The 11589-nt window shown below is 45.0% G+C and overlaps 1 protein-coding gene across 5 annotated transcripts in view; it reads left to right on the plus strand.

The window, feature by feature from the left end:
• LOC311248924 (far upstream element-binding protein 3-like) overlaps positions 1–2199 on the plus strand; it is a 157898-nt gene extending 155699 nt beyond the window's left edge. For all 5 annotated transcript variants that reach the window (XM_084338162.1, XM_084338161.1, XM_084338159.1 and 2 more), the window contains one exon: positions 1540–2199. In XM_084338162.1, the coding sequence (XP_084194288.1) occupies positions 1540–1548 (9 nt within the window). In that variant the 3' untranslated portion in view covers positions 1549–2199. The remainder of the gene's footprint in view (positions 1–1539) is intronic.
• Positions 2200–11589: the final 9390 nt, after the last annotated feature.

Consider the following 11589-nt stretch of genomic DNA (forward strand, 5'->3'; position numbering starts at 1 on the left):
TATTTTTCTGTTAACTTATTATGGATTGAAAACTGAAAACCTTAATGCACAGTAACTGAAGTCAATATTTTTAAGTTCAGGTAACTTATTATTATTTATTTTTTACAGTGTAGTCTTGCGATCAATCAAAACTTATTTACACGATATACCTCACATTCACCCTCCATTCACATCCTGGTGTTCTCCATTAGGCCTGTAGGTGGAGCTATGACAGCACACGTACAGTACACACACCGATGGTGTGTGATGTGTCCAAAAATGAATGGGCAAATGTGAGTGAAATGGTCACACTGTATGCAGCTGTTTGTCTGCATTGCATTCCCCCCCCCCCCCCAACTCAGATTTAGGGTTGATACAACCATCATAATAATATTGTTAATAATAACAATAATGATGTAATAATGTAAAAATTATCATTAACACTTTGATTGCCTAAGGTTAAATTCATGATATACCATCCGTTGCCAGCTCTATTTAACATGGAGAAGTTCCCCTTCTTTGCAGGGCTATAACTTTTTGAATTCTATTGCTAGATTGCCATTATTGGGGCCCATTCAAGGTCCTATATGTATTGTTCATGGTGTAGCAACGTTCAACTTTTTCATTCACATATTCATACTAAAATATGGTCTAAAGTATAAGTATGTTTTCATCTCTTTCTGCAGCTTTCTCCAGAACGTGATTTATAGCCCCAAATGCATTATATTGATGATGAAATACAGTTTGGTAGGAATCTGTGCGAGATCAAAAATTTCAATTGGCCGTACTTCTAGAATTTACTACACGTCATCTGATGTTGACCGGATGGGCGAGGGGGCGTTTATAATTCCGTGGGCAACGTTATACCATTCATCTAATGTGGGTCATATGTTCATCATAGCAGTTAGTAAAGAACACGTTAGAATATAACGCTAAAACTCACCCCAGTCTCCTCGGGCCGTTGGGCGATCAGTGTGGAGAAGACAGTTTTCAATTATGGGATGTCGAAATACCGGATCTATTTCCAGGTTGTATAATAGTATATACGTCCAAATCATGTTGTTTTTTCGAGTTATTTCCACCGATCGATGTTCACTGTGTGAAGACTGAGTCTCTCTAACATTAGCGAGTGCCCGGACCACATATGGAGTGAGTCCTGCCGGGTTAAAGGTTGACATCCGGTTTTTCGATCTGCCGATCGGCCACCAGATGGCGCTCTTGAACCGCTAGAGGATTGAGAGGAGATCAGAACTGTGTGTCAAGGCTGCAGAGGGGAAATATGATTCCGATCACAGATTTTTGAAATATTGATATCAAAGATGAGTTCCGGCGTCCTCGGCAACTTGAGCATGGCGGGGAATGACGAGTTCCGGCGTTTTCGGCAGTTAAAGTGTTAAAAAGACCTGATTATGAGGAAAAAAAATTACGATGCATGGTATATTGTTGAGGCACACTAGTTACAACTATATTTCAAACAGGCACTCCATGTCAAAAAGGTTGCTGACCCCTGTTCTACCATGTCCCATTTCCTGTCTGAATGATCATTTCTCGTCTCTGTAGGATCACTAGAGGGCCCTCCCACCGATGAAGGCTTTGGACAGTCGGCGGCTACGGGGGGATATTCTGGGATGGTCGCCATGGCAACAGAATATTAACGTCTACAACAATGTAGTGTGAGGTTTCTAAGTAGCAGCAGAACTAAGGATTAACTCCAAATCAAGGACTCTTGCTTTCTTTTTCTACCTAAAAGCTGATATTTTGACGGGCAAATTTTTTGGGATAGCCTCCGGTCTCTCGAATATATAACATTTTTTTTTATCAAACTTGAACTTAAAAAGATGTATCAGTGTGGCTTTGAACAAAATGCAGTATATAATCTATTTTGTCAAGATTCTATTTGTTTTTCAATAAAATGGTGTAAGGCTTAGCAGTCACAAGTCAATGAAAATCAGATGTTTGTCAACGGTAATGTTTTAAGGGCATGCGTCACTGCCTATTTTGCTTTGTGTACTTTCTTCCCCTTTTTTGTTTTGTAGAGACATTTTAATGCTGTTTGATTTGACATGTAAATGTATTACTGTTGGAGGCAACTTTTTTTTTGTACTAAATTCCTGCTCTATGGTTGGTTGGTTTGTTAAATCTTATTTAATCTGTTTTTTTTGTCAACATGGATATATGCAATGTCTTGTTTCGGTTTGATAAAAGTTTTTATTCCTGTGATTATGGTGAATCTTCCATTTTTATTGTTAAACATGTAATAATGAGTAAATGAAAACTGAGCTGTTTTTAAAAAGGGAAACCAAATCATTTAGAATTGAAGTCTCTTTATTTGTCTTCACCAGGTACATGCAAATTAATATTCCAATATTATTGGACACGGTAGTATTCCATAATATTAACACCATATCCTGTTTACAACAGCAGGGATAAGCTCATATCCTGACTATGAGAAACCTGAATGTGATATCTGATATGATGCTGATATTATTATCAGAGATACTGAAGCGTGTAAACGAACTGTTGAGTGTTGTAGTCTGTGAATAATCAGAATATTCTGTGTATTCATATATATACAGGGTAATTGTGTTCATATATACAGGGTAATTATATTCATATATATACAGGGTAATTGTTTTTGAGGATATAAAGATCCATTTAAAACACTGTCCTGAATAAGACCTTAACTGGGACATGAATATTAACAGTTTGAGTGCCAGCCATTAACATTGGAAACCCCGTTGAATGCCAGCACCCACTTCAATGATGGCGTTGTGAACGCATAATATCTCTCTTAAATTATGGCTATGTGTCTAATCTGCCTGTCGTTTATCAATGACTTGTTTGCAGTCAACATTGTCGAAACTGATTGTTTTTTTATCGGTTCATTTTCGTTTTATAGCATTTTGAAAAGCCCTCGTTTTCAAGGAAAATATATAGATTCAGTGATAAACTGAATCGTTTTCAAATAAACGCTAGATTATCGATAGTATATGTGTACTTATGCACGCTATAGAGGCGGGCTGAAAAATCTATTCTCATTTCCTCATCAGCGATCACCGCTCACACACACACGCATAGGGCAAAAGCTTATATCTCTGTGAAAACAGGTCTGATTATCCTAAGACTGGTCAAATAAATTCCTTACCGGAGATCAGATGTTATCCAAAAAGATTATTCCAATTCCTGATCGCCATTCCAAATATTGATCACGCTTATTGATTACAGTGTTGGTACTGTAAATACATAATCCACGCTGTTCTGATGGCCGGCGATCACATGGTCTCTTCAGTTGGCTTGACTGAAAAGTAAAACGAGCAAACTGACCACTCCCCCTGCATCAGTGTAAAGTAATGGGGTGCAGTACCACAGGGAGAGACGATAGGGGGCGGTATCTTCCCAATTGACCTCAGAGAGACTGCAGCACTAACCCGAGGCTCGATTGATGAAATATGAATTCAAATCGCCAAAAAAATAAACTACAAACAAACGCTATATAGCGTCGGTGGCACTCAAAGGTCGGCATGAACTAACGACAAAACGCGTCTGTGGCACTCTATGTGTTAATGTAAACTGATAAAGTTTTACATTTGCATATCAGCTATGCTAATGATATTTTAGCATTTTTAGCAGTCTTTGAAATCTGGGCACTGTTAGCTGCATTTTAACAAACTAACTTGTAGCTAGTGATGCCTATTTGTTTGAGGGATCAATGTCAACGAGCCGTTCTCCCAGTAATGACGTAAATACAGTGTGGCGAAGAGAAAAGACTAAAACTATTAATTCCCTTTTTAGAGAGAAGGGGATACGGTTATTGAGGCTTTCTTGGAGAGAGAAATTGGGTTTAGAGAGATGAGACGGTTGGGCTTCCTTTTCGAGCAACCTTTTCCAACTCAAGATCACCTATGATGTCAACAGAGGTTCACTCAAATTCACTGAGAAAAGAAAATTACTTACCCACATTTAAATTAAGCCAATAGATAGAGTTCGATCTCTCAAAGTGATAAAAGGGGAAGAATGAAACACATACTGATAGTAGGATTTCATTTTAGGATTTCATTTTTAATCCTATTATTAAAGGTTTACATTTGTATGTTGATACAAACTTAAGAACTTTTGCAAGTATAAAAATACATAAAAACCTTTTTGGAAATGATAAATGTCAGATTTGCATTTAGGCTGGGACAATTTATGTAGCCTAAAACAAAACTCATGAAAAGTTCAAACTTTATTTTTAAATGAAACGCCAGTCTAAAACCGGAACAATGTATAAAAAAACATGTACATAACATAAAATGGGTCCTCTCTGAAATTGGTCTATTCCCAGAGTCAAATAATCGTGTCATCCTTTTTTACTTTATACACTGTAATAATCCTGTCATCCTTCCTCACTTTATACACTAATAATCCTGTCATCCTTCACTTTATACACTAATAATCCTGTCATCCTTCCTCACTTTATACGCTGTAATAATCCTGTCATCCTTCCTCCATTTATACACTGTAATAATCCTGTCATCCTTCCTCACTTTATACACTGTAATAATCCTGTCATCCTTCCTCACTTTATACACTGTATAATAATCCTGTCATCCTTCCTCACTTTATACACTGTATAATAATCCTGTCATCCTTCCTCACTTTATACACTAATAATCCTGTCATCCTTCCTCACTTTATACACTAATAATGCTGTCATCCTTCCTCACTTTATACACTAATAATGCTGTCATCCTTCCTCACCTTATACACAACGGGGCAGACGCTTGGCTACAACGGTGGTCAATAATTTTTGCCATCAGCTGTGATTGGTCAGTTCGGGACCGTATACAGTCGGATGTGGTCACTTGACGGAGCAGCCTGTCAAATGACACTCACTGGATATTTAGTCTTGTAACTCGAGACCCGAAGCATGCAATTGGTTGTGTGGTGGCGATCGAAATGTGGCAAATTCAACTTTCAAACAGTGTATTGGATGATCGGTGAAAAATGCAGTTGACTGCCCGCCAGTTAGTTAGATCTACTTGAGACGTCCCAAAGATCAACCAGTCGCGATCGACAGGTTGGTGACCCCTGCTTTAGAGAGATGAGGCTGTTATTAGGCTTCCCTTTCAGAGAGAGAAGGCTGTTATTGGGCTTCCCTTTTAGAGAGATGAGGCTGTTATTAGGTTTCCCTTTTAGAGAGAGAAGGCTGTTATTGAGCTTCCCTTTTAGAGAGATGAGGTTGTTAAGGTTTCCCCTCACACTCTGGCACCTCAGTACCTCACTGACCTCCTACACTCAGTCACGGTCCCTACGATCCACGGACACTGGTCAGCTCTCCATCCCCCGAACTAGACTGCGGACCTTCGGGGACAGAGCTTTCAGTGTGGCAGCTCCCACCCTCTGGAACTCCCTCCCCGCAGAACTCCGCACCGCCCCAACTCTGGACTCATTCAAAAAACTTCAAAACCCACCTCTTCAACTTGGCCTTTAAACCCTAATCTCACTTTATATGTATATGTTGTGTCTGTCCACTGTCTGCTACTTTGTTATTCCCCCCCCCCCCCTATGTAAAGCGACCTTGGGTCTCTTGAAAGGCGCTATATAAAATGAAGTTATTATTATTAGAAAGAGATAAGCCTGTTATTATGGTTCCCTTTAGAAAGTGAGAGATAAGGTTGTTAAGGTTTCCCTTTAGAGAGGGAGAGAGATACAGCTGTTATTATGGTTTCCCTTTAGAGGGAGAGAAGACTTATTACGGTTTCCCTTTAGAGAGAGATACAGCTGTTATTATGGTTTCCCTTTAGAGAGAGAGATAAGACTTATTACGGTTTCCCTTTAGAGAGAGATACAGCTGTTACGGTTTCCCTTTAGAGAGAGATAAGACTTATTACGGTTTCCCTTTAGAGAGAGATACAGCTGTTATTATGGTTCCCCTTTAGAGAGAGATGACGCTGTTATTAAGGTTTCCCTTTAGAGAGAGATAAGGCTCTTATTAAGGCTTCCCTTTAGAGAGAGATAAGGCTGTTATTAAGGCTTCCCTTTAGAGAGATAAGGCTGTTATTAAGGCTTCCCTTGAAAGATAGAGATAAGGCTGTTATTACGGTTTCCCTTTAGAGAGAGATAAGGCTGTTATTACGGTTTCCCTTTAGAGAGAGATAGAGATAAGGCTGTTATTAAGGTTTCCCTTTAGAGAGAGAGAGATAAGGCTGTTATTAAGGCTTCACTTTAGAGAGAGATAAGGCTGTTATTAAGGTTTCCCTTTAGAGAGAGATAAGGCTGTTATTAAGGTTTCCCTTTAGAGAGAGATAAGGCTGTTATTAAGGTTTCCCTTTAGAGAGAGATAAGGCTGTTATTAAGGTTTCCCTTTAGAGAGAGATAAGGCTGTTATTACGGCTTCCCTTTAGAGAGAGATAAGGCTGTTATTAAGGTTTCCCTTTAGAGAGAGAGATAAGGCTGTTATTAAGGTTTCCCTTTAGAGAGAGATAAGGCTGTTATTAAAGTTTCCCTTTAGAGAGAGATAAGGCTGTTTGTAACTGAGGGGTTACAAAACCCTGACTGTATTAAATATTGTGATAGATTAAACCACTGCTAGTTATGTACTTTAATTACTGGCCAGACAGTACATCAAATATAGATGGTGAACACCCACAAGAATACGGCATTGACAAAGAAATAGTATTTGAGGGTAATTTATTATTATTAGGCAACGTTAGGTTACAGAATGAGAATTAGGGTCGCGCTTGTATGGCGAAGAATATACGTAAAGTCAGTCAAGAGCATGAGTCACTAAGAATAGCAGGAATCCTACGATGGGTCTAAGTTGACACCACCTGTCGTATAGTATCAGCTATATAGGGCAACACTGGTACCGACTGAGACAATGGGTTCCCTCCGGGGTGTAAGGCCTGGAGGGTAGAGGAATGTTCGGGTACTCCGTCTGATTCAATGAGGAATAAAGAGACTCCAGGTACAGGAGTCGGTCCTTGTAAACTCCCTTGATCAGCAGCAAAGTAATAATTGTAATCCAGATGCTCGACAGCATTGATGACAGCTAGCCAGCCCCGTCCACGAGGCAGGCCCGAGTTGTAATCCTCACGAGGTTGAATCCCAAACGATAGTGGAAATCAACGATGCTCTTCTCCGGGTACCACGTTCCAAATCAATATAATCCAACCAGGAATGGTTCTGCAATCGCCAACGCCGATTCTCCTGTGTACATGTCCAACGGTTCTCAGCCTAGGACTCCTCGGGTGTGGGCGACGTATTTAGGCCACACAGCCTGGTTAAGTACACTAGCTAAAGACACGACAAACCGCTGGGTAATGTTACACACGAAAGAACTGTGGCCGCACGATATACAATAAATGAACGACTATTTACTTCACATTAGATTAAGTCGAACTCAACGTTACTTCATTAAACTCTGACACTTTTACCATTCTATTCGCACGCGGTTCTCAATGCTCTGTTAGACGCAAGGTTGCTCACTTCACTGCACGTTGACTCGTGGTGAAGGTGGGTAAGGTACTGAACGTAACTGAATTGAACTAAGCGACTAATTACTGGTGTGCGCACCTTGCGCTGTATTTATACTTAAGTGAATATCTAGTCCCAACCTCAGTCCTTGTCTGGTATTACTACGCTGACTCCGGGCATGTTCCGACATGCCTGCAGTTGTCTTTGAACTTGCCGTTGGGGGCTTGCGCGCTGGCGCCTGGGGGCGCTGTCCAATAGGAGAGCGAATATTACTCTGGTCTGAACGCAGGTAAAGAGATATTCCGTGTATATATATAAATAATATACAAAGTATATCAAACAATAAAGGTATATTCTCAGTTTAATCTGGCCCTTCACAACAGCCGCCTCCTAATTAGTCCGCACCTAATTAGTTAAAGGAAGACAGATTAATAGTCCAGTCAACTGCTCAATGTCTGTTGTGGGGAGTAGGGCAATCTACAAAGTCAGTGGGTCATGATCGTCATCAGGGAGGTCAGGGAGCCTCGGCAACTCTATCAGCCTCGCCACGGGTCGGGTGTAACGGTGAGGCAGGTCGGCCATCCTGGGTATACTGGGCTGTGCTCGCCACTGGCGACAGTCTGGTCGAGTCCGCTGGAAGCGACGTACTTCTTCTCTTCCGTTCAGTATCCAATAGCGACGTCGGATCTCAGCGAAGACTCTCTCTGCCCCAGCGTGGTGCACATCCTCGTCGTATTTCTTTATGATGAGCTCGGTGACCTTGTGTCGGCTGTTGAGGACTATAGGAAACTTGACGTCATCCGTTAAGTCCGGGGCCCGTCTCAGACGACCACCCACCCTGATGAGGCCATGGGTGTCGCCCTCGGGGGCCAAGTGGAGCAGTCTGCTGTCTGACGGGATTGGCTTTGTTCCCTGCAGGCAGTCTAGCTCGTCGGGGAACGAGTCCCTTTGGGCTCGCTGTAGCAGAAGGAGTTCTGCCTCTTCGTAGTTCGCTGCGTTAATGTCGGTAGTGGGGGGAACCTCAGGGTGGTGCCACAGGAATGTCTTTAGCTGCGCACTCTCAAAGGTGAGGCAGTCGTCTATGTTAGGGTCAGTGGGGACTGGGGTGTGCGTCAACCCACAGAACATAGATTTCTTGATCTCTGCCTCCTCTTGACTAGCCTCCCGAGGGGTGGGGGTAGGCCACTCTTCCTCCGGGAGCTTGAGGAACTCAGGACCGTCACTGTAGATATTGTGACGTGTGAGGTCATCTAGGGACATCCCCCGTGTGATGACATCGGCTGGGTTCTGTTTCGTGTCCACGTACCTCCAGCACGCTGATCCTACTAGGTCTTGAATCTCTGTGATTCTGACTCCCACGAAGACCTTGTAACCTACAAGAATCGGACTGGATCCATGTGAGTACGGTCATGGAGTCTGACCACAAGATTGTTCTTTGCACCGGGATGGTGAGTTCACGTTGGATTAACGTGGCGAGTTGCGCGCCTACCAGAGCTGCGCAGAGCTCTAGACGCGGGATCGATTGTTGCTTGCAGGGGGCTATCCTTGAGCGAGCCAGGATGAAGGCTGTGTGTATTTCTCCTCCCTCCTCTCGGGCCCGCAAGTAAGCCACCGAACCGTAGGCCACTTCTGAGGCGTCGCTGAAGACGTGCAGGTCCATCTGGCACGTCTCCAGCCGCACTGTGGGTGGGAAGTAGCTTCGGCGTATGTTCACATTTTGGAGCGAGTTGAGTTCTCTCTCCCACTCTCTCCAGGTGGAAGCTAGGTGGTCGGGTATGGGGTCGTCCCAGCCCTGTTCCTTGTCCCACAGCTCTCGTACAATCATTTTCGCCCGAGTGGTGTAAGGTAGGATACACCCCAGCGGGTCGTATTGACTTGCGAGTGTTCTGTATACGCTCCGTCTGGTGGTCGGGAGAGGGGTCGACCTTCCCTGCTCCGTGGTCAGGGGTGTGTATTTGTAATGGAGCGAGTCTGTTTTGAAGCGCCAGACTAGGCCCAATGTCATTTCCTGTGCTTCACCTGGGGTGGTCGCCATCCAGGTCTCGCTGCTTGTTGCCTTTGTCTCTGGGGAGAGGCTGCGAAGTACTTGAGGGTCACTGCTGGCCCACTGCCGGAGATCAAAGCCGCCTTTGATCAGTGAGGCGCGGAGCTTGAGCAGGAGGGCTTCGGCTTCTTCTGGCGTCGAGACGCTTTGCAGACAGTTGTCCACGTAGAAACTCCTCTCTACACTTTGTCTGACCTCCTCGTCAGCTTCAGGGTCTTCCATCACATGTTTTTGCAGTGCGAACGTAGCACAGCATGGGCTGCATGTGGTTCCGAAGGGGAGGACCTCCCATTGGTAGATGGATGGTTGCTCATCTTTGATCCTCTCTCTCCATAGGAACCGCAGCAAGGGCTTGTCCTCCTCCACTAGTCGCACCTGCAGGAACATCCCTTTGATGTCGCCGCTGATGGCCACCTTGTCTTGGCGGAAACGTAGTAGTACGCCGAGGAGAGAGGGGCCGAGTGTTGGGCCGGGCAAGAGTTCTTTATTCAGATTCTGTAGTCCGATCTGGTAGCTGCAGTTGAATACAATGCGATCCTTGCCGTTGTGGTGGAGCTTGTGGTGGAGCACGTACCAAGATTCGATCGTCTGGTCGGCCTCTTGAATGTCAATTTTCTTTATGTGTCCCGCTGTGATCAGCTTGTCGATCTCAGCGCGGTACACCGTGGCTTGAGTGGGGTCTTTGGCTAGACGCCGCTCGGTGTTCAGTAGATATCGCTCTGTCGCTTCTTTTGAGGCGTGGAGGGTGGGCATACCCTCTCGCCTCAAGAGTGGAGTTGCGTATCTCATCACTCCATTGACCTCGACTCTCTTTGTCCTCTGCTCGAGGAGGGCTATGGCATAAGTGTCTTCCTTTGAGCGAACAAGTTTCTTTTCATTCTTAAAGGGCATCGCGTCTAATGTCCATAGCCTCTCGACGTGCTGTAAGAGGGTGGTGTCTTCTTCGTTTATCCTCGAGTAGAGACAGCGAGTGGCTGTCGGTCGGTTGGAAGACCCAGAGAGGGGGCCTTGTAGTGTCCAACCCAGGCGGGTCTCGACCGCTGCTGGACAGCCTCTGGGCCCGATGTGGACCCGGTCCGTTGGGACGATGAGGTGTGCGTGGTCGGATCCTATGAGCAGGGTCGGGGTGGCGTCGTCGATGAGCGGTATAGGTAGTTGACGTAGGTGCACGTATTTTTCCATGAGCTTTGGGATGGGGTAGGTGTACTGTGACAGGCCTATGTCGTGGCTGGTGAAGGCGTTAGTGATGCTATACTGCTTCTCGGGCTGCCCGACCGCTGCTATCGTGAAGGAGACATTTTCACCCTTTATGGTCTTCAGGTCTCTTCTAATGGTACGGATTGTCATTGTTTCTTCGCTCCCCCGCAGACCCAGCCGGGCTGCGGCGGATGCGAGGAGGAGAGTCTTTTCTGACCCATCGTCTAGGACGGCGTAAGTGTCCATGACCTTGTCCTCGTAGCTTAAGATCACTCGGACCACCGCTCTTCGCAGGGTCTATGTACATGACGTTCACTCTCGAGCTGCTTGGGGGTACGGGTTTCTTCTTGTTGCTGTCGTGTAGGACCTCCAAGTGGGCGCCGTCGCACTTGCTGCATCTTTTCTTTAAGCGGCACTCAGCTGCCATATGGCTGCGCGCGCAGCGGAAGCAGCGGCGGTTGGCTTTGATCCACTGACTCACCTCGTCAGCGGTCAGCTTCTTGAAGGTGTCACATTGAGACAGCCAATGTTCCTTTTCACAGTACTGGCATACAATCTTCCACTTCCCCTTGGTCTGGGGGGTGCTGTGGTTCTTGTGCTGCGGCACTGACTCGGCCTGGTGCATAACGGTCACTGACCGGCGGTTATCGTTGGACCTCCGAGGTCCATCTCTTGGGCTAGATCCACTCCACACGAATGTGTCCAGTCGTAGGCTGCTAACTTCCCTTGCGAGGAAAGCGGCCAGGTCTAGGAGGGATGGCTCTGGGCCGTTGGGATCACGGTGGTCTCTCTGCCGCCGAAAACGCTCTTGGCGGGCTGGAGGGAGCTTCTCCAGTATTCGCTCCACATTAGAATTTGCATACAGTTCATATCTCCCCTTCTCCTTTTGGGACCCCAGCATCCCTACTAGG

The sequence above is a fragment of the Notolepis coatsorum genome (assembly GCF_963971535.1).
Source record: "Notolepis coatsorum genome assembly, chromosome: 2".
NCBI lineage: Eukaryota > Metazoa > Chordata > Actinopteri > Aulopiformes > Paralepididae > Notolepis > Notolepis coatsorum.